This window comes from Eublepharis macularius, chromosome 8 (assembly GCF_028583425.1).
Source record: "Eublepharis macularius isolate TG4126 chromosome 8, MPM_Emac_v1.0, whole genome shotgun sequence".
Taxonomy (NCBI): Eukaryota; Metazoa; Chordata; class Lepidosauria; order Squamata; family Eublepharidae; genus Eublepharis; species Eublepharis macularius.
Window position 1 is genome coordinate 112,765,253 of NC_072797.1, and position 24,157 is coordinate 112,789,409.

The 24,157-nt window shown below is 43.2% G+C and overlaps 1 protein-coding gene across 1 annotated transcript in view; it reads left to right on the forward strand.

Annotated features, from left to right (window-relative positions):
• Positions 1 to 24,157, forward strand: part of ADAMTSL1 (ADAMTS like 1) — a 361,881-nt gene that overhangs the window by 289,041 nt on the left and 48,683 nt on the right. The window contains exons 18-20 of the mRNA XM_054986918.1: positions 1,022 to 1,175; positions 4,440 to 5,577; positions 15,643 to 15,770. Coding sequence (XP_054842893.1) covers positions 1,022 to 1,175; positions 4,440 to 5,577; positions 15,643 to 15,770 — 1,420 coding nt within the window. The remainder of the gene's footprint in view (positions 1 to 1,021; positions 1,176 to 4,439; positions 5,578 to 15,642; positions 15,771 to 24,157) is intronic.

Here is a 24,157-nt window from a genome sequence, read left to right on the forward strand (position 1 = left end):
ACCCTGATAACAGCGAACACTGTGGATGTATAGATGCAGAGGAGTTAGCCGTGTTAGTCTGTAGTAGCAAAATAGAAAAGAGTCCAGTAGCACCTTTAAGACTAATCAACTTTATTGTAGCATAAGCTTTCGAGAATCACAGTTCTGTTCGTCAGATGCATCTGATGAAGAGAACTGTGATTCTCGAAAGCTTGTGGATGTATATTAGCTTTTCTGTCTACCTTACAATGTAAACAAGAATGTGCATGCCCTCCTTCTTATTTGGGGATGCTGCCTTTAATAACTATATCCACGCTTTACCAGCCACATGTTACACCATGTTGTGCAAAACGAATAAGCCACATTGTGGCTTATTTGTGTAATATCATTTCCTTCCCTCTCCACAATCAGCATTACTATTTTAGTAATCAGTTAGTTGTACAAACATTTGTGTGAACAAAAAGTCTTAGCAGAATGACTTCTCAGAAGATGTATATTTTTGTTACATTGGAAGTTTCTTATTTTGTTAAATGTTTGTATCATGCCTTTCAATATAGAGATCTACAAAAGGGCTAAGCTATACCATTTAAAATATGCAAATATATAATTTCTGACAATATAGGGGGCTGTTCATGAGTTGAATAACTCATGAATAGCCCTCTATGTTGTCAGAAATTATACAGCAGTCCTCCATCTATGGTCCATTGCCTGCATTCTTGATGGCCTAATAAGTATTCTCTCCAACTTCCATGAACACAGGATGCTGAAAACAAGTGAAGTAGACTGATTATTGCATGGGTGGGAATTCCATCTTTTTATGCTGGCCTGGTGGATTTCCCGGTTGCTTTTTTGGCATTTGTTATGCTAAACAAATGTTAAGATGGTGCCAAGAAGGTATTTGAAACTTATGCACAGTGTAATCAGTCCTGCCACTGTAGATACACTAGCTGTGGGAAGATATTACAGTGTATCTGACTCTTTCTGTGCACCTCTTAATGTTTCGATGTACATCCTTCTTAATGAATTTCTTTTTGGTTTCTAGTGTTCTGTGAGTTGTGGTGAGGGAACCCAAACACGAAATGCTATTTGCAGGAAAATGCTGAACACCGGACTGTCTGCCATCATCAACTCATCACTGTGTCCCCCTTTGCCTTTCTCGTCTTTGGTGAGACCATGTGCATTAGCTACCTGTGCGAGTGAGTATCTCAGAACAACACGATGGGTGAGAACTGCATGGTCAAAGAAAAGAGTGATGTATGAATGTATTTTTATACTGAGCCAGGTGTTGGTCCATGCAGTTCACCACTGTCTACGCTGACTTGTAGTTGCTGTCCTCACGCAAAGAAAGCTCTTAAATAATACCTGCGATTGAATCTGGGATCCTCTGCGCGCATAGCATATGTTTTATCTCTGTGAGAGCCAAACTAAGTGTTAATTTTTTTAATGAGTCAAGTCTAGGTTCCCCCTAATAACCTGATCCTCCACACACACCTTCCTTGTCCAAGAGTATCTGAAAGGCAGTGAGGATTGGTTTGTATATGTGTGAGAGGGCGTGCCCCACTTACCTCCCCTTCTCTTGCCTTTCTTTGGTAGCTGCCACATATTCTGCCCTTTCTGTGTGTGTGTGTGAGAGAGAGAGAGAGAGATCCTTTGCCACAATCTGAAATCTCTCAAGGGAAAAAATGTTTATTTACTAAAATACTATCTCAGTTAGCTAGAGCACAGGAGCAATGGATAACACTACAGGGTATAACAGAACTAAGAAAAGAAATGAGACTAAGGGCCAAACTACAAGTGACAAATGACACAGGTTGGACACTTGTCAGCTTCCCTCAAGTTTTGATGGGAAATGTAGGCAGCTTGGCGAAATGTTGGACAAGCGACAGTTGAAAAGTCCATTGGACAGCAGTCGGAGAGCCAAGCTGCAAGACCAGGATGCCTACATTTCCCATCAAAACTTGAGGGAAGATGACAAATGTCCAACCTGTGTCATTCGTCACTTGTATCTTGGCCCTAAGTTGTACAGCTATTCATGAAATGAATACAAACTTGAACATAGAAGCTGGTCAAGACAGACTTTGGTCCATTTTGCTCTTGTCCACGGTTCTTGGTTAGTGCCCCTCTGGCAGTGTTTCTGGACCTTCTGGCTCTTCCTGTCCCAACTGTTTTGAGTCTCTTGCGCCTTTTTTCAAAACCTTTCTAGGCGCATGTCCCCAAAACCTCTATGGCCCAGTTCGGGGAATCCAAATAGCCATCTATCTTGCCCCTTCCTGGCAGGTAGGCAAATGGTAATCTTTATCCTACTTATTTATTTCCATGAAGGAAAACTCATCTCCTATTAGCCAGTGTTCTGAGGAGTCAGTTGCTTTACTCCCAGGAAACAATGTTTTATTTGAGACTTTCCTGCTTTCCTCTAATCCACCCTAAACTCAGTTCATGTTCTCTGCAGCCAGAATGATCTAATTACACATTCACCACAGAACCCTAAATACATATTGAGACCACAACTTGGGGAGGAGTGGCTTCAGCACCCCCCCCCCCCTTCACACACACACACATGTGCCCAAATGGCCCAGTGTTATCTGCCTCATGGGACGTTGCAAGTGTACTGAATACTGCATGTGCAGCACCCCACCAGGGCAAATAATGCCCCGAAGCGCTGTTTTGGCTCAGGAAAATGGGGCAGGGGGAGATTTTATAATTACATACATTATCATCATTTTTTCATTTATGAACAATATGCCCAGATAATAAGTATTAGTTTTTGCCTACTACATGCACAGCAAGTTTGGAAAAGATTTGGCCTCAACTGACATATATTTTGTAGTCAGGGACTGCAGTGATGTGTGTGAGTACCATTCATAATAACACACCGCATGTTATTTTGTATTAGGGATTTGATTTCTAAGCACAAAACATAACATTATTTTCAGAATCCACGGACCAGCCCTCATATTCCTTTCAGTTGTCTGGCACAGAGATCAGAGCTGCAGGGATCCACGTAACTAATGAAGTCTAATATTATCCACCATGGGGTTTTCAACCCACTCTTAAATAGATTTGTTCTGCTTCATATTTCTCCCTTGAGGCTGCAGCACATTTACTCCTTCTTGCTGCTTTCAACTGGGGGACTCTGGGGCCTCACAGGGCCAAGATGATAAACATTTAACAAGAGGCACTCCCCCACCCCTTTCCCATTTCTACCTTTCTCATGTTCATTAGTTTAAAGACATTCATTTGTTTAAAGACATTTAATAACACAAACTGCATTTTCCCCATCAATACGTGCCCTGGCTTCTGCATTTTAACCTCAGCAGGATCAAATTTGTTTTGCTAAATTACACCTTGTTATTTTTGATAGAGGTAGCGGAGGTCTCAGCATCTGGCAGCCAACCACTTTCTGTAAATTGTAATAGGTAAAATTACAGCTTCTGTCAAAATTTAGCTGCTTATTTTGTTTATTGAGACTGAAACGGCATGCTTTAAATGTTTTAATGTTTGGATGTTCACCGCCTTGAGGACTATATTTGAGTGGAAAGGTGGTATAGAAATATTTTAAATAAATAAATGTTAAATCCAAACGGCTGCAGCTTCCTTTTGTCAAATTTTCCTCTGCTTCCCCATATTGTGAGTAGTATTGGTCCTGTGAGGGGACATAGCCACTACACCCAGCCAGGGCTGCCAATTATAACACGTAGGAAGCAATCCTAAACAGGGCTGCCAATTATAACTCATAGGAAGCAATCCTAAACAGGTCAATTCAGAACTCATTGTTATTCCATAGGGAGGAAAGTGCACCTAGGACTGGAGACTGTGGGTGCAATGGGATCTGATTCTACACATTACTAAGGGAGAATGAAGAACTGGACATAGGGCTGTTGTTTCAGGTGGCATCTTCATGTTTAATATAAAAGAGTAGTGTCTGCTTAAGGACCAAACTAGACAAGAAGATTTTTTGAGAGTCGGTTTGAGGTTCCCCAGAGCCAACTGTCACACCATCAGCCATGCATCATACTGATGGGCACAGTGGTGAAGTGGTTCAGCTGTGAATCAGCATTCTACTGGTTCGAATCCCACTACTGCTGCAAGCTCAATAGGTGGCCTTGGGTGAGCCACTCCTCTCAGCCCCAGCTCCTCAGCTGTATTGTGGGGATAATAATAACACTGACTTGTTCACCACTCTGGGTGGGGCACTAATCTGTCTAGAAGAGCAGTATATAAGTGCGGTGTTATTATAAATAACGCCCTGTGGCCATTTGGGGTCAGGAAAGCAGTGTGGAGGTGAAGCCAGAAGCCCCTTTTCCTTCCATGCCATTGTTCTAATACAAATAGTGACTTGGCTTACTTGGGAAACAAGTCCCCCCAAAAATGTCATCTAGTTTGCTCCTCCGTTAGCTGAGTTAAGAATGCAAAGGCAATGTAGTCCCATGATCCATTTACAAATATTAATTATGTTTCAGGACACCAGAGACCATCTTACAAACAACCACCTCTTATTATGGCCCAAAAGAAAGTTTTCATCCAAACAAGGAAACAGAAAAAACTGCACTTTATTGTTGGTGGATATGCTTACTTGCTCCCCAAAACCTCTGTCATCCTCCGATGTCCTGTGAGAAGATTCCGGAAACCGATGATCACTTGGGAGAAAGATGGCAAGCGACTCATCAGCTCAGTTCATGTGACTATTGCTCCATATGGCTATATGAAGATCCATCGGTTGAAGCCCTTGGATGCAGGAATATATACTTGCATAGCTGGGCCAGCTCAGGAACATTTTGTGATTAAACTGATAGGAAGCCACAACAAACGTTTTGCCGCTCTGTCAGCTGGGATAAAAGAAGAAGAAGCCCCAAGGAAGGCAAGTTTGAATGACGCCTTGCATGCCCAAGAAAAACATCAGAATGGAATTCTCTTCAATGGAAGCAAAACCGAGAAACGGGGACTTCTTACTGATTCTAGTAGCCGATATGACACTATTGTCTCAGGACTTCTGGAGTACAGAGGCTGGCCTCGTAACAACGCTGATTCGGGAGAAGTTCAAGATTCCAGTGAAAGAAATATCTCTTCTGAGGAAGATCAGGGCCAGGAGTACAACCTTCCTTTCACCATGGTTGCCAATCAGGATCGTTTGGATGATATCCTAGGGAACTTATCTCAACAGCCCGAAGAACTTAAGGATGGCTATAGCAAGCAGCTTATTGCACAGTTGGCCCATGAAATTTTTAAGAGCCATTTGGAGCATCAGGGATCTTTTTTCAAAGCCCATGGCACAAGAGTCAGTTCTGCTTCAGTAGAGTTCCCGTTCAGTAAGCAAGTTTCTGGGTTTGCCAGCTCCTTAAGAACTTCTGCTGAAGCCCACATGTCTACATCAGCAGAACTCATCAATGGCCCCCACCGGCCTCCCCAAAAACCTGCCATCCTCAAGAAGATTTCTGCAGCACAGCAGCTCTCAGCCTCCGAAGTGGTCACTCATCTAGGACATACTGTAGTTTTAGCCAGCGGGACTTTGAGCGTATTACTTCACTGTGAGGCTGTTGGAAACCCAAAGCCCACCATTAGCTGGGTGAAGAATGGAGAGGTTGTGAATTTCAATGACAGGTAACATAAATGATGTTAACTTTACCATAGTTCTCCCAAAACTTCTATAAACTTTCTGCATGTTTCTCTTATAGTGGTTATCTTTTGATAGTTCACAGTACCAGGCACATTGCATCCAACTTCTAATCTGTTGTTTGGGCGGCCATGCTAGTGGGTTTGAGCTGAGCCTTAGCTACTATTTTGACTAAGGATACTACAAGACAGAAACTAGGATGTTGCTGAGGTGCTCATATGTGGTGAAATTACTTGATTTAGTTTCCCCTGCACCAGAAAGAGAGGGTGGAGATTTAAAGTGGTAGAGTGGATTATGTTAAGGCTATCTGAATAGCCTGAAGAACTTAAGGATGTTTGTGGTAAGCAATTCGTCACACAGTTGGCCCATTTTGAGTGCTCCCATATGTTTGATTTCTCCCTATAAACAGAAATCCAGCAAATCAGGGAGAAATGTTCTATCCCTGAACTTTCTCTGCTTTTTTTAATGTAAGGAAATATTTTAAAACATGGATCCCCCATTCACATGCTGAACATGCTACCACCTCAATGGTGTATCACCTCATTTTCATTCTATTCCGGTGAAAAGGACCAATACGTGCCATGCTGCGTTCCAACACACTTTTCTAAGTAAGACCAGAGCTACACCCTCTGCTAATAACATATGAAGCTGACTTATATGGAGTTATATCGGTCCATCTAATCCAGTCTACCCTGACCAGTAGCAGGTCTTTGGGATCTCAGGTAGATATTCTTTCCCAGTCCTGGTACCCGAGCTCCATTTAGTGAGAGATGCTAGGGATCTTCTGCTTGCAAAGCCAGTGTTCCATCATTGATCTAAAGCATGTCCTGCCGATATGGGTCTTCTTCACCTTCTATTTTGCCTGCAAAAAACCTTCATGGTATTTCTAATGAAAAAGTGTTTCTTTAACTTTAATCCACTGCCACCCACGAAGAATACAACATTATTACTGAATGCTCTTAGACCACAAGCAAAAAAAAATTAGGACATAAAAACAGTACTCCATACAATGTAACTTTATTTATATAGGTATATTTATGATATGTATACTTGGAAGCCACAGATTTCATGTATACATTTAATGAGACTGTTGCACATGATGGCCATCAGCCAATGTTAGTTTTGATTCCTCTTTGTTGTGTACCAAATGTAAACAGTGTGTATATCCTGCATTTGCCTTGTGCTTCACAATATCAACATTTAAAATATGCACAGTACAATAAGCTCCACCTTATCAAGAAATGCTTTATTCCTTGCTTATCTTGGTATACTTTTTTAAGGGCCTGGGAGAGAAATATAGAATATGGGCTTTTATTCTCAGGGTGGGGTGGGCAGCATAAAACTCTTCTTCTCCATTGACTGTCAGAAGCCGTTGCAAATGTGGGGAGAAGAGTCTGTCTAAAAACTCAAATGCCCCTCCCCCATTAGCCCTCCAAAGTTTTTATCTCCCCCCCCCCCGCGCCCCAGGAACCGCCTAGGCTAAGGTTGCCAGCACCAGGTTGGGACATTTCTAGAGATTTTGCAAATACTTAGCAGAGTACACTGCCATAGAATCTACTCTCCAAATCAATCATTTTCTCCTGGATAACCGATCTCTGTGGCCTGGAAATCAGTGGTAATTCTGGATAGTTTAGGTTGGTAGCCATGTTGGTCTGGAGTAGAACTGCAGGACTTCTGTCCAGTGGCACCTTAGACACCAAAAAGCTTTCAGGGTGTAAGCTTTTAAAGAGTCAGGGCTCCCTTCTTCAGAATCTAGGAGGATCTCTAGCCAGCACCTGGAGACTGGCAACCCTACCCTAGTCTCCCCTTAAGAATCAATGAACTGAAGTTCAAGTTATTATGCTTGACTCAAGCATGTCAAGGCATCAGGGCAGCTGTTCAGTGTGGGATAATGCTTATGTGGTGTAATTGTTATACTGCCATTTCCTAAGGAAATCAAGGCAGCATACATAGGGCTATTGTATTTATCCTCACAACAAGTACATGAGTGGTGCTGGTCTGAGAGATTCTGATGGTCTGAGGTGACCCAATGAGCTTCATGGCTAGGTAGACATTTGAACCAGGCAAAGCCCAGATCTCTATCCACTACAGCACACTCATTCTTTGAACCTGGCCTGTATCACCATTGACAAAAAAAAAAGGATGGCTATTGCTGACTTAAGGGATCTTCTTGAGTAGCTGAACTAGGAAAGACCTTCATCTGAGACTCTGGAGAGCTGCTGACAGAGCAGATGGTGCTGGGCTCGATATGTCTGGCTGTATTTAAGGCCATGCCCAATCAGTGTAGATGTGATGGGGGGCGGGGAGGCATGGCCAAGGATGTGCTTTCCCTGTTGATGATTTTTTTGGATAAAGGTCCTCCTGATACCCTCACTGTGTGGTCAGCTGACTGTTCATTTGCTTTGCTGTTATATGCATGAGATTGTATTGCTAGTGTTCAGTGAGGGAGCAGCTTAAGCCTGCCGTTGTGCTTGGAGCGGCATCTGCTTTCGCTGATGTACTCACAAGGCAGAAGTCCAGAAAGGGCTGCCAGTACAAGTTTCCTCTGTGTAAAATATGGGCCTGAGGTTAAACATCCAAGTCTGGTCACCAGGGGTCAACCTAGGAAATGAGAAAGCACACAGGAGTCAACTCTCAGAAAGAAAATAATTTTAAATGGCTGTTTTTGAGGGACATCTAACAAGTCCTTTGATTTATCCAAGGTGCCATTTGTCACTGTGGTTTAGAGATGCAGTTAGCTTTCTTGCAGCTTTCCGTCTTCCATGGTTAAAAAGCTCTCCAATTGCAAAGGTTTCTGTAATTTACTAGCATTAGCAATATCAATTTTAAAAGCATTTTCTTTAATTATTTTTTTCCTGGCAGATAGAATATTAGATTTTTGACCACAAAAAGAAAATGTAAAAAAAAATAAAAATGGGGTGGCGGGGAGGAAATTTCCAATGTGAGAACAAGAATGCATTTGTTATGGAAAGCACATGTCGTCTTAATCAAGACGAGGCCTATGGTATATATTTTGCTGGACATAGTCCTATAAAAATATCTTCCTGGCCTGCAGAAAGTTGCATACACAGATCTGCATTGCCAGTAGTTACATCCTGTAGGAAAAGTGCACATCAAGTGATTTTTTTAAAAAGAAAGGTTCCTTTTAAAACTGTGCTCTTTGTGCTGTGCTTTTTAAAAAGACAAGGTTGCATGAAATCCACAAAAGATTATGCTGGATTTTGTTTGTTTGCTTGCTTGTTTTCTTGTTTATTGTCCACTTTTCTTGGTGAGAAGACAAATTACAGTGTGAATTAATACAGTCGACAGCAGGGGCATTCAATAAACAGTGCAACAGGATATACAAATACAAATTTGTAGAAATTTGAAAACAAGCTGAAATCCAATACAAAGGTAAAACAGAGCATAAGCAATTCTAAACCTGACATATTAAACAGCACAGAAACTACCCAGTAAGATCAAGCTTACAGTAACCGACAGTACATAGTCATATAGTCTGTAGTTCCTATCCCTTTACCCAGGGCTTTTTTTCTGGAAAAAGAAGTGGTGGAACTCAGTTGTGTAGCATGGGTTGCCAGCACCCAGAGCAATTCCCAGCAAGAGATGGTGTCCCTGGCACCACACGCGCACACAAAGCATGCACATGCTCCTGGGGCTGTGTGATGATGTCATTTACAGGAAGTGACGTCATCGCCGCCCCCTGGGAGTGCTCCCGTGATTCAGGCTTGCTTGCCTCCCTGCCCCTTACCTGGCGCAATGTTCCCTCTAAGTGGTGCAGTGTTTTGAGCCAGAAATCTACTTTGTGAGCAGCAACTTGCAAGTTTTGAGCATGCCTTTTCCAAAACCAGAATCCATTTGATTAAAAGACTTTTGAATTAAATTGTCTGAGGCATTGGTTTTTGGGCGCCATCAATATGTTGATGACACCCACTTATGTATATGCTTCTCAAAAGCTTATGCCTCAATAAAGTTGGTTAGTCTTAAAGGTGCTACTGGACTTTTTACTGTTTTTCAACTACAGACTAAGCTAACTTCTCTGGATATTAAAGAGTGCATCTATAATATATAAAATTCACTGCCACATGATGAAGCAACTGCTAGAGGGTATTAGGGACTTTAAAAATGATTAGAGAAATGAGTGGACGGAAGGTCTATTCACAGTTATTTTAGCATAAGAGTTAACTGGACACTCCACTTATAGGGGCAGTATACCACCTGAGCCCAGATGAGGACAACCCAGGCTAGCCTGATGTTAGATCTCAGAAGCTAAGTAGGTGATCCCTCCAGGGTTGTTTCGCAGAGGCAGGCAATGGCAAACCACCGCTGCACATCTCTTGTCTTAAAAACCTTGCAGGGTTGCTATTTATTTTATTTTGTGTGCACTATTTATAGTCCGCCTTTCTCACTGAGACTCAAGGGACACTTCACAGTGTAAGTCAATACAATCAACAGAATGGGGCATTCAATAAACAATGCAATAGGGAATAAGTTGCAGAAATTTGAAAATCAGAAGTTGGATACAGTGCTGAAAGTGTCAAGTAACAGGAATCTACCTTCTTTAACATTTATACCAGGGTAATAATCTTGGGCAGACTTGATGGGGGATGGGGGAAATACAGCTTGAGTTTCAGGAGCTGGAAGCAGACACCCTCAACCTCCACCCTCTCCAGGTGCCAAACCCCAAATCTTCAGGAATTTCCCTACCTGGAGCTCGCAACTCTAGATGAGTGTGAAGCGCGCAAGCCAGCCGAGGCCAAGGCGCACCATGTAGCTGACTGCCCACCTGCGCTTGGCTGCCTGCCTACAACTGCCACTGCCTCCATCTCCCTGCGCTGGGATGGAGAGGCTACTTGGCAGGCCGGGCATAGAGGCTGCACGGGTGCCCAACCACTGCCACCGCCTCCTCCAGCTCCTGGCACCGAGAGGTGCCAGAACTGTATTCCACCGTGTTCCGGCAGGAAAAAAAGCTTTTACCAATGCACCTCTTTGAAGTAACTTCCTTACAGTGCAGCTCTCCTATCTGAGCCTTCTTGAATAATTCAGTTTTGTGTAGTTTGCAGAAAGCTACGAGAGTGGGAGCTTTCTTAACTTATTCAGGTGGACCATTCCATAAGATGAGAACCATCACACATGCAAGAAAACGTTGTTTTACACCATAAACATTCATTCTTTAGAAATATCTGCCATTTCTGTTATTTTGAGAGAGCAACCAGCTCTTTGACTACAACTGTTAATCAATTTTAATCTTACTGCAGTCTGTCTCCTTTGAGCAGAGGCCTCTGATAAAAAAAGACTTTCCTACCTACGGAAGTTTATTTAGCTTATTGCATAGCCCTATGCCAATATTCATTCTAGATAGAAATGAATCTGTGGAAGGGATGTTGGGAATGTGTCTGATGGCTCTGGCCATGTATTCCATAGGGTCACTTGCACACGGAGGAAGTCAACATGCATTCAAGTGAACAACACCTTGGACACATGGTGGCGTAGCTGTCAACCATGGTTGAGGACCATGGCTCAGTGGTTAAGTATTTGCTTTGCATCCAGACGGTCCCTAGTTCAATCCTTAGCATCTCCAATTAAAAGGATCAGGTAACAGCTAATATGAAAGGCCTTGGCCAGAGACCCTGGAAAGCCACTGTCAGTCAGAGTAGCAATACTGACTTAGATAGACCAATTGTTTCATTATAAGGCAGCTTCGTGTATGTTCATGACCCTTGTCTCCTCCTCCTCCTCTTCTACCTAAATGAATGTTTGCACAAGGATCTCGCACGCATTACTGTTTACTTAATATATTAAATCATCAGCTTACCCATCCTACTTGAGCTATTCATTGCATATGAATATGACAAAGAGATTGGCCCTCAGAAAATAGGGCCTATGGGACTGGAAGATTCATTTAATTCTGTGAGAAATGGATGAGGAGAGACGGTGGCTCAGGCACTGAATTTTGGTGTGATGAGTAGCAGCTCCCAATACCTCTGCCTTGCCCTTCTCACTACTGCTGCTGCCTCTTATGCATCACCCATATCTGTGCCTAGGAACCAGGGCAGCTAACCCTCCATCCCTTTGCATGAGAAAACATACTAGGCATGTCCCGCTGTTTTTAAAGACACCTGGGAAGTGAAAGATCCAAAATGGCCCTGGTAGGGAGTTACTTGCAAAACTTTGGAGTGGATAACTCCCCCTTAAGGCTGTTTCAATTCAAGAAAATGGCGTGGAAGAGAAGGCAAGCTCCCCTCCTCCCCCATTATGTGGTCCTGAGCTGAACTGAACTCCTCCTGCTATGTGGTTACAGGGAAAGCGAGTCAAGTCTGAGCTCACTGAAAATGTATTGCATAGTTTGGCTCACTGATTACACACACAGAGGTCCTAAAGTAGCCATGATTTCTGCCCTGTTGTGTTACTCGAAGTCTTTTACTGTTTCTTCTTTAATTTGTATAATATTCTGAGAAAACAGTGCTCACTAAAATAAAAAGGAGAACAATCCTGCTCCAGTTGGAATCTGTGTTGCATCACTTGTACATCAAAATATATTAGATGTGCATCTGGGTTTTTTTAAAAAGTTGTGTGTATGAAATTACCCTAACAAATTTGGAACTCAGTTTCCAAGTATTTCTTGTACGTAATTGCTGTTAAAAACATTGGACTGGTTATGTTGTAAGCATAGCTTATGAATGAATTTTTCATGGGCTAGTAAAAGTTGCACACAACCTTGAAGGTCGTCCGTTGTTTCCTTAAGAAGAAGCCAGGGGTTCCTATTGGTCTTGCTGTAGATTGGAAGTTGCTCTAAAGGTTTAAATTGAGCATCATTTTTGCCTTGTACATTTTTTGTTGAGCAAAGTGAAGGTCAGCGTTGCTGGTGGTAGAAGCAATCCCTCCCTCTGTGTTGCTTCCACCTCCTTTTATCCCTTCCCTGAAGAATTCAATGGGTGGCCTTAATCTGGTTTCTTTTAGTGTGCTGCCACCCATGGAGCTGCGAGAGAGATCAAATATTCCTAACTTTGTGGGTCATGAGGCAGCAGTTTTCATTTGGGGGGTGGGATCTCATCAGCTCCGAGTAAGTGACTAGATTTTGATTGCAGTTGGATGAGCTTTCTCATTCTGGCTCTCTCATCCTCTGCCGTCAGCTCCCCCATCACTTCCTCACTTTCTGTTTCTATCACCATCCTGGCAAAAGAGTTTATGTAAAACAGCTGCTGTAGTTTTCATGTGAGAAAAGCAAACTTGCCTTTAGGCTTTTGTCATTAATTTAACCTAAGAATGGATGAATGCTGGTTCAAGTATTTCCAGTGGAAGCCATCATATTGAATGTGTGATTGGATCAGGGCCACCCAAAGGCTTCCAGGGGTCAGAATAAAACCCTTGGAACTTCTTTGACTGGTAGGTCAATATGGGTGGGTAGGTGGAAGAAAGAAAGAAAGAAAGAAAGAAAGAAAGAAAGAAAGAAAGAAAGAAAGAAAGAAAGAAAGAAAGAAAGAAAGAAAGAAAGAAAGAAAGAAAGAAAGAAAGAAAGAAAGAAAGAAAGAAAGAAAGAAAGAAAGAAGCTAAGCAAGGTTGGCCCTGAGTAGTACTTGGATGGGAGCCCACCAAAGAAGTCCAGGGTTGCTATGCAGAGGCAGGAAATGGCAGACCCCCTCTGTTTATCTTTTGCATTAGAAACCCTATGGGGTCGCTATAAGTTGGCCGCCACTTGATAGCACTTTACGGACATGCATACATCTGCTACGGAGACCCCATGATAGGCAAGGTCTGTAGACCATTGGTCCTGATCCCTGCCTTGTCTAGGCAGACCAAAGAATTTTCTGGACATATTCTGGCCATGATGCCAACGGTGTGAGTTAATACAGTCTGCGCTCCTAATGGCCCTGCCACATCACGAGCTGTGGAGGCCTCTTTCCTTGTAGGTTTGCAATTGGTGCAGTATTGCAAAATCCATATTGCAAAATATGTATAACTATTGGAGAAAATCTCTCTGTTTTGCAAACAGAACTAGTTTGACAGATATTGACAGATCTGACAGATATTTCCTAGAGTTTTTTAGGAACCAATAGGACTTTTTAAAAAAATTATCGATTTTTTAAATATGTGACAAGCATTTTAAATATATAATAATGGTTTAGTCCATTTAGCAGGCGATGGATGGTTCCCAGCTGTTTGGGACGTTGCCTGAGGGCTCTGTTCCGATGCGGCATTTTTCCTACTAGTATTGCCAACTGGCCAGGGGAATAAAACCGATTTGGCCTGCTCTAGGCCGTTTAGCAGAGATTTGAAATGTAGGAGTCGGCAGGTGAAGCTTATGGTGACAGCTAAACCTAATCACCTGCTCATTGCTGCACATCATTCGGCTGTCACAAGGGCCAGTTCCAAAATTGGCAACTTGTTTCCTGCTTGCTCTGTGGAACAATGTGTATGGAAATGGCCTGGGAAAAGTTCCAGAGATGCATAGCTTTGCCTGGCTGGAACAGTCAGGCGAGTTGCCTAAAATGCAGAGAGGACTGTGCAAGAGTCGTGTCTCATATTGGTTTGTAAGATGATGATGATGATATTTAGCATTCATGTTCATTATCCTGTTGTCGTTACAATAATCCCGTAAGAGAGGTGAGAGTTACTATCCCAGTATTAAAGAATGGGAAACAGAGACGGCTCGGAATGCATTCATACATTGCTTGATATTGCACGCTCACTCTCTCGCAAGGATCTGTAATCTGTGGCTCGCTACAGAATCAAATATGACTATTCAAAAAATGAAAATGGAGTCTTTAAGTTAAGATATATTAGAGGGGAAGGTAGGATGACAGAGTAAGCAGTATGTGAAGGGAATGGCAGGCAAAGATTTCTATAGAACTAAAGGACTTTCTAGAGAAAGCAAAATGATAGAAGTAAACAGTTCCTAATAACCCAAATGCAAACCAAGTGCAGATTCATGCCAGTGTACAATCATGCAGGAGGCTTCTGTTTATTGTGAGGCAGCATATGTGCCACTTCCTAATAAAGGAGTCACAGCAACCAGTGTCAGGGCTGCAGAAACGTAATGGATTATTAATCAACATGTCAATCAACAGTAATGTTAGCTCTATAACCAGTCAATGAGATAACCACAAACTCAGGACCAAACTAAACACGATATGCAGTTACATGTCTCTTTTCTCCCAATGGTTTGTTTGAATGAAGAGCAGCCTCAGGTGACTGCAAGTTTAAACAGAGGGGAAGTGTGGGAAAGTATTCTTTCCCTTCTTCTTGTTTTCCCACTCAAAATCACATTCCGCCAGCTGCTCTCTCACTCCTGATGGGAAAATGATGGCATCTATTGGCAGTTCTTCACCACCCTTGATGAAATAACCCCACAAATAGCAAAACATTGTGCCATAGAAAATGAAGGAACTTGACGGGAGTCTGCTGGCAGTGTGAGCTCTGATTTCCTTTCAGCTACTCAAGGCAGAGGGCTTCGAGCTGTATTCTCAGTTGCATATCTGGGGAACCAAACATAGATCCCCAGAGTTGCATGTGGCTTGGCCCTATGACAGTGGCCAGTGATAGATATTTTGGAACTCTGTAGGATCTGTGAATAACAAGACTGTTTTACAAAGTTTCTAGAGGCAGTGCAGTTAGTGATGTGAGGCCAAGAGAATATATGGACCCTTTTGGGTAGCCCTTTGACCTTTAGGCTGTCCAGCTTACTCTGGTGGTGAACTGCAAGGGAGTGAGCAAGTGTATCTATTTCACCTCTTTCTGCCAACTAGTTCGCATAATATTTTAAGGCACGTACATTGTAGAATCTAGGTAGGAAACAAAATGTTGATGCACACTTTGTAGTCCTGTATTATTTAAATAAAGACCTTGAGGGGCTGTCAACATAGAATTCAGTAACATTATTTAATCGAACAAAAATCTACCAACCTAGAATGCATGAAGCTTTATACCTATCAGTTCTTCTTTAAATATTTATTTAAATTGTTGAGTGCTTCCTCTGGTAGCCCAGTTCAGAAGTGCTGAGTGATAGAATGCTTGATGGACCAACCTTTGATCGACATATTTACATGTTCCTGCAGGATTCTTCTTCAGCCAGATGACTCCTTGCAAATCCTGGAGCCAGTTGAAGCTGATGTTGGCTTCTACACCTGCAATGCAACTAATGCATTGGGATCTGACTCTGTTTCCATTGCTGTCACATTAGCAGGTAACATGTTCTCAGCAACCATCACAAAAGTTTCCTTGTTCCAGCCTGTCACAAAATTATACACAAATAGGGGCCAAGATGGAGTCCAAAATCTGACATACACATGTTGGAAGCCTTACACACATTGGATATTTTAAGCTCAGGACTCAAAGAGAAAGATTCTCGGGAACGGGCTTGGTAATCTCCCCTGCTATGTAGCTTCAGGCCTCTGTTCTGATCCATCAGGCCTTCCGCTGGCCTCAGCCAGACTGGGATAGGTTTGCTTACTTGCCTCCTCCTTCTGCCCTTCACCCACCATCTATAGTTGGGAACAGCGAGGAGTCAATCTCCCTGTCGTTGCCCACCCAAGCAAGGGCTAATCGCACATGAAAGGTTCTGACCTCTTGCGTGAGTTCCTGTTCTTGGCTGTGGCATTGGCAAGTCTTCCTCCAAGTCTGCCACTTGACAGGGAAAGCACCCTTGCTTTAGGCATCTTTCTTGCCACAATCTCTTCCACCACCTGAAGAAGCCACCAGTTCCAGACAAGCAAATTTACAACTCTGGGCAAAGATCAGCCATTTTGTTCCGTCCATAAAATGCAAATTGCAGGCTCATACAGCCTCAAGTTGCCTCAGGGCCATTTGAGGAAGAAAGAGGGAAACCCAGAAGTCTTCACTCGGTTCCCCATCTAAAACATGCTCCCCTACTCTGTTACTAATGTTTTGAGGGGGGAAAAAACACTGTCCTTTAAAAATGTGAGATTTCCCCCCCCCCCCTTTAAAATAATTATAGTAAAGCAGAGGACTCAGTTTCGAATAGCAAACCTATGAGGTTTTTTGCCTCTTTCTTGTAGACCTTGCATCTGTAATTCAAAGGTGATATCTGTTCGATATCCTAAGCCCCATCATCAAACCACCATTTTCTAGGCTGGAGCACCAGTGTGATATACTGGCCAGAATGTCAGAATAGGATCTGAGAACCAGGTTTGCATCCTCGCTCACTGTAGAAGGTTGCTGGGTGACCTTAGGCCATGTCTTGGGTCCCCTCTTGTGAGAGAGGAAGTGTATAAATGCAGAAAATAAAATTCTGTCAGTTAAAATTGTTTTCTTTTATAGCCTAGATATATTTTTCTGTTTCTCAGCAAATTTTGTTTCAAGCAAGTTGTGTGCAAGAGATTTGAGAGGGGTTTTTTAGAAAAGTCAGACCACAGGATATAATTCCATCTTTTTTTTTTTTAAGGTCATCAGATGATGGAGCAAAAATGGTGAGCTGTCAGAACCAGAGGGTAGACTAAATTGTGCTTGGTTGAGTGCTTTTGCTATGAAGACTACCCCTCGTCTTCATTCCAGAACCATTATGCGCGTCCAAGTCATACCTCTGAGCATTACCCTGTTCTCAGGGCTTGCTCAAGCCATTCAGCTGTCCCAAGCACGCTGCCTCTCCTGTTGCCTTGGTGAGGCGAAGTACAGCAGCAGTGGTAGCACAGATAAGAGGGAGGCACCTCCCATCCTTGCCACAGACACTTTGGGGTCCAGTTCTCTGGATCCTGGAGCCCAGCCTTGCAGAAGCAACAAGAAAAGCAGCAGGCTAGGTGAAGGTTTTTGCATTTTACAATCCTTTGTCTCTAGTCTGCCCTTAGCTGTTGTTTCTTGTCCCCTGTCCTCCTAACCATAATCAGAGGGACTCAAATATCTTCGGGAAGTGCCATCCAACCCTAAAAATATAGTTGATATGGTTTGGGGGAAGGATATCTGAATCCCTCTCTGACAGGGAAGAGAAAGGAAAGGACGATCAAGAAAGTTAGGGGGCACTGGGGTTTCAGTGCTGCTCCTGTCTTCATGGTGCCCCAAGCAGCCATGAACTGGCCCAGGGCCAGTGCACCCATTGAGGCAGGCCCAGCCCCTGCCTCAAGTGCTGAGGTGTTGAAGGGGGCACCGGGGGCAGGGGCGCGCGCTACGGAGATGGTGTGCCTGGCCCGCAGCTGCTGCAGCCAGCCAACCCCGCGCCGCCACCGCTGCTGCCAACACACGCCCCTGGCCAGGCGCAGCAGCCGTGGGCCAGGTGTGGCAGGTGTCCGGGGCGGCATGCGGAACCTCCCCAGCCTCGCACTGTCCCAGCCACCTGCTGGCCAATGGGGCCAGCTTGCTGCGTGATGATGTCACGTGCAGTGACGTCATTACGCAGTCCGGGGGGGCATGCGCGTACACACTCCGTGTGCGCACATGTAGGGGCAGCTGCGGGCGCCAGAAACCCTGGTGCCGCCCCTGAACTGGCCTACCCACTTAGCTCCCAATCTCAAGATAAGGGTTGGTGATAGAAGTATGCCAGTGGCAGTATTTATATTTAAAGAGAGAAGGATCTTGGATTGCTTAACATTGGTGTTTGCTAGCTTGAGACTTCCATTCTCATTCAGTAGGCTCTCGGCCCTAAACGAAGCAAGGTGAAGCAGTCAGTTTAAGCAGCTCCATTTTCCAACTTCTCTATATGTGGTTTTAAAAAATAAACAGGAGTTCATTCTGATTTGTTGATTGAGGAGTGAAATGTGCCTAAAGTCAGCATATTAGGCATTGTGGGATTTTGTTTGCTTGTGTCATTTTAGGGTTTCTGTTGCTGAGCTTTCAAGGTAGGACTGTATAAGAATCCAAATAAATAATTTTTTAACCTTCTCCTATCTTCAAGTTCTACCTGCATTTCCACTTATTCTTGCCTCGACAGCATTGGGAAACGGTTGTGTTCTCTACTCCCCCCGGCAATGTTTTAATTTCTTGAAAACTCTCAGAATTCAGTGCCTTAACCTTTGGTTTCCCTTGAGCTAATTTTACTTACGTGAGGTTTTGTTCTTCTTATTCTCCTATGAATCTTCTTCAATCCATCTGTCTTTGAATGGGTTGCTGAGCACTGGACAATAAACTTGAGTTGATGCTGCCAAATAGAGAAGCCCTGTTACCATGAAGGCTCCCATTTAAATCAATGGGATTACTCATATGCTATAAATTCAGCATTCCTTTAAGTAATTTATTGGCTTGTGGGCTCAGCACTCAGTCAACATCTTGTAGGGTCAAGCTCTTCTTTTCCCCCAGGTTCTAGCCAAGGCACGGCTGACAGGCTTCCAGTTGTTGGCAAATGAAAGCTCATAACAGATTAACTTTTTTGTTTACATTTGTCCAGCAACGGTTCACTTCAATGACAGACTAAATATCCTTTGTGCACTTGGAGTTCAATTCTAATGAAAATCTGTCTAGGAAGAGCAAGGAGGATTGTGAGATCATGCTTGCTTTCTGCTGTTTGGGAGACAGATTTGGCCGTGAGTCCCGGCAAAATCCAAAGCCACAGTGTGAGAGCATAAGAAGTATCTTGATTGATCAGAAGGGTACACCTATTCCACCTATGTGCATTCATACATTAACTACTGAGCCCAGAATCCTTTTAATATGGTTATTATAACCAATTCAGATTTTTAAAGTAACAATAGTTGGTAATGTTTAGAAAAGGTCATTCATCCTTCATATTCTGGAACCTTGCCATCTAATTTCCGCAGGTCAACCAGGGTAGTAAGATGGAGAGGGTTGATAGTCACCCAACAAATTAAGTGACAGAGACATTGACCAACCAACACAGTTATACAGATCCTACCTCAAACAGGATTGCATTTATAGGTTTCGTGGTCTAACATTTCCACCAGTGTTGCACTCCCTTATCATCTTGGAGATGCCTTTTTGGATTCTGTATAAGTATCACCACCTTTTCCATTTGCCCATGTGAGTACTTGCTCATTTAGATACCATGCATTCACAGGTTCTTCTGTAGCTTGTTCAACTATCAGGAGATTTGCTACTTTTAAGTATGAGAGGGTGTTGCTATTTAGATGTACTGACATTTTCTTCTTTCCTTTTTAATGCTAGCTCTAGAATGCAACGTGTCACTGTTGCTGTATGCACAGTCAGCTAGTGAAATGTTTTATATTACACGGAGTGTGGTTATCACCCCCCCCACACACACACACACACCCTGTGTCATTTATTGCAGTGCTCCCATACTCATTTAAAGTGCTTTCCAACCAAGAACTATTATTTGGATGGAGAATCACTCTGCTCATCCGTTATGTTGCTGCCTGTACAGGGCTCTGTTCCCTTTGTTATATTGCTGCTACCCATATCTCTGCCATAAAGAAGCCCTTTGTCTTTCTCCATGCTTTTCTGTGGTGTTTGTGCTCGGCTCACTTTCTTGAGCTTCCAAATACAAGACTGCATACTTATTCTGCCATGCTGCTTTCGCTTGCCTTTCTTGGAATGCTACGCATCTCCCTCTGCCCTTCTGCTTGTCTTCTGGGGTTGCCAAACACTTTTCCCATCTGCTGTGTGCAAGTAAAGATTGTAGTTGCCTAAGAAACCAGGATGCTTATTTTTACCCATCTGAAATATGGCACAAAGGATCTCATGGCTGAGTCGTTACAGTCCATTATAATTTTGTTCAAACTGAATGGAAAATTTTAAAAGTTACATTAAGAAAAAATAAATAGAAAGTTACATCCAGAAACATGAAACCAGTTATGAAGGAAAGAATTACAAAAGGAAACACATGTAATTGCAAAAATCAAATGAATGAATATTTTTTTCCTCCCAAATGAGCTGGAAACAGAACAAAATCGTGCAGCATATCACTATTCCAGCATCTTGTTACCAACACTGACTGACTGGTGGAGCATATGCTTTGCTAACGGAAGATCTGCAGTTCAAATACTCGCATTTCCAGTTAAAATGGTAATATGTAACTTGCACCTTTTTGCCTGGCAGCTTTGGAGACCCCCATTCGTCTGTGTATACAATGCTAGATTAGATGTTCTGCACCTGACTACAGCTGGGTGAAGGGGGAAGGCATTGACGCCTGCTCCAAGCCTGATCCCAGTTGGGTGAAGGCGGGTGGGCATTGCCACCTGCTCCCCACCTGATCCTGACAGGTGAAAGTGGGTGGTGCGCTTTACTACCTGCTCTGCTCCTGACCCCAGCTGGGTAAAGGGGGTGCGGGCATTGGCACCTGCTCTGCTCCTGATCCCAGCCAGGAGAAGGTGCAAGGTGGGCATTGCCACCTGCTCCACTCCTGATCCCAAATGGGTGATGGCAGGGGGTGGGCATTGCCACCTGCTCTGCTAATACCAACTGGGTTAAGGCAGGGGGTGGGCATTGCCACCTGCTCTGCTCCTAATACCAGCTGGGTTAAGGTGGCGGTGGGTATTGCCACATGCTCAACTCCTAATACCAGCTGGATGAAAGCAGGGGGTGGGCATTGCCACCTGCTCCACTCCTAATATCAGCTGGTTTAAGTTGGGTGGTGGGCATTGCCACCTGCCTCACTCTTAATACCAGCTGGGTGAAGGCGGGAGGCAGGCATTGCCACCTGCTCCCATCCTACTCCCATCCTGGGCTTCCCACCATGGCACATTTTCTGGAGGGACATGGTGCCTTGCCTAGACTTCCCTCCATGGCAGTGCCCTCTGGTGGTGCAGCAGGGTATAAAGTGAGTTATCTGATGCACGCTTACTCAATTATATAATAAGATAAGCAATGATAAAAATCTGCTGTCTTTGATTTGTATAATACTTTTTTTTGAGGCAGCAAAGTGAAGAAAGGAGAATGAGAGAGAGGGAGAGTTTATTAAGTTTTAACTTGGAGTGTGTGACTTGGTTCACACACAGTGGTCGATTTGGTAGCTCTTTGAAAATTCATCACTGTGGAGAGCATGCTTTTCTGTTAGAAGCAGGTTCCCATGTTGACTGCAGTGATTTTAAGCATGCTGTTTGAAACGCCTAAAAAGAGGGTTTATGAGGGTGTTTTTTCCTAGCTTTTATTTGTACATATTTTTACTTACTTACATATTTATTTATACCTGACTTTCCTATAGCTCATAGTAGCTCACAAATTCCAATTTAAAACATGCAGAATACTTTAACACGCACAGAACACCTGCCCTCCTAAAACGTTGAAGAGGATATATATATATATATATATATAAAACAAAACCCTATACACTTACGCATGCAAACATATGGTGAAAAATCCCCCAAGTGTCACATGTGACAAAATTCCATATTAATTTGCAGCGTTAGAAAAAATCAGAAGGACAGGGTGGGAGCCCAGATCCCATGAGCCATTAAAAGATCCTGCTAAAAGGAGTAAGTTGTGAACATGGCAACCTTTCTATTCAATGTCATTTTTTGTCACTCATACACACAGTGACACAATAAATCCTTGATAAAATATACTCCAGCTCTCCTAGGACCTAGGCCGTTTCCACTCGTCTTACCTACCTGTGGAACATCACGCGAAAGACCCGGAAGACAGCATCTTCTCGCATGAAATTGAGCAAAACTCCCGGATAACAGCGTCTTCCTGGCGCGATTTCGCACGAGAAGACGCTGTTTTCCGGGCCTTTCACGTGATGTTCCGCAGGCATGTAAGACATGTGGAAACGGCCCTATTGTAGTTTTGCCTTGCAGTTAGCAAAATGTCACCTTTCCCTGACATAAGGCATGATGCTGTGCCCCCCTCCCTCTGCCTACCATTGGCATACATCCAGTGAAAATCAGTACACTTGCTTCTCCTTGTAAATGAATGCTATAAGAAGGATTTAGATTTTTTTTCCTAACTGCAGTACAATAGAAAACACTGGAGTAATGTATCCATTATGGAGCCCTCCTACCAACAACAGAATATCAAAAGATTAATTGAATATGGAATTTTAAAACTTAGCATTTTGTGGCATATCATAGTGATCCGGTTTGTAAAGAGACTCTTGATGGGTGGGATCCAAAGGCTATGACTGTAGAAAACAGTTTTGGACGAATGCCTCTTCATTCACATCACAGTTTTCATCCAGGTCAGTTTACAGAGACCGATCAATCGCTGACTGGAGGGTGGGGGGAGGATACAAAGGAGATGAATCTGCTCGTGGGTTTTCCGTAAGCAGCAACCATTTTTTCTAATAGAATGGTCCATGTCTTGGTTTGATTTCCTCATGCAAACAAATTAGCAAATGCAATTCTGCTGGGTCAGATTTTCTAGAGAAAAAGCTACTTTAGGGAAAGTTCAGTATACCCTCATTTATCAAGCAGAAGTTGAAAGTGCCTAGTCACTCCGCAGCTTGGAATCTGGATACCAACTGTATAGATGAGATAATAGGCAATTTGAAACAGAGAGGTCTGAACTTTTCTTTGAAGGAAGTGGGTAATCTTTGTTCAGTCACCATGAAACAAATGGACTCTTTGATTAATTTAGTACATGAGGACCCTAAGAGAAAATATGGTTCCATTTTTGGAGTCATTTGCTAATTTTTTATAAGCTGAGTAGCTGACATATTTGATCTACGGACAAGATCATCAGAAAAAGGCAGAGGAGGACCTGTGAAATAAAAAGGCGAACTGATATTTAAGATCTCTCCTCCACTATGATTTAGGAGTGCCCTGTAAAACTTCAGAACTTTGTGAACTTTTCATGACTGAATGAAACATATTTGTGGCTGTATGGCTCTCCTTGTTCTAAGAGATACATGGATGCTGCCTCTAAAAGCCCCGCTGAAATAAATGGAAGCTGCTCAACAGCAGTGCTTGGTGGGTTCCTCCTGGAATGTGTGGATTAATATCCTGCCAATTATGCAAGAGTGTGCTTTAGCTGTCATGACAGTTTATGGTTTTTAATTGAAATTTGGGAGGAAGGAGAAGAACAAAATCAGATTTCCACACTTTTAGTTGGTGCCGCCAACTAAAGCATCCATAATTCTTCCTCCTCCTTATTAACTTCCACCCATCTTTTCCAAGCCAGTTCTTTTCGTCTTACTGCCACTGTAGATTTATAGCTGGATTAATTCATAAACATTATAGGCTCCTGTCTTGGGCCGGAGCCCACAGAATCACATGACAACATCAAGTTCTTTTTCTACTGGCCCCTGCACAAACCCACTTATAAGAAAAGAGATGCATCCAGCCAGCCAACATTCAGAATCTTCTTCACATTAATACTTTCAGAAGTAATTTGGCACCTACACAAGGAGATAACATGAACTAAAGGGGGTCTTTTCAGAGCTGGCACTTTTCTATTTTTTCCCCAGCATCAAGGAAAATTTATATACATACATACATACATACATACATACAGGGCTTTTTTTCAGCAAGAACGCAGTGGAACGGAGTTCTGGAACCTCTTGAAAATGGTCACATGGTTGGTGGCCCCGCCCCCTGATCTCCAGACAGAGGGGAGCTTAGATTGCCCTCCGTGCCGCTGGCAAAACCTAAAACACTTATATAAAACGTGCCGCTGGAGCGGCACAGAGGGCAATCTAAGCTCCCCTCTGTCTGGAGATCAGGGGGCGGGGCCACCAACCATGTGACCATTTTCTCCGAGGGCAACCCAATGAGT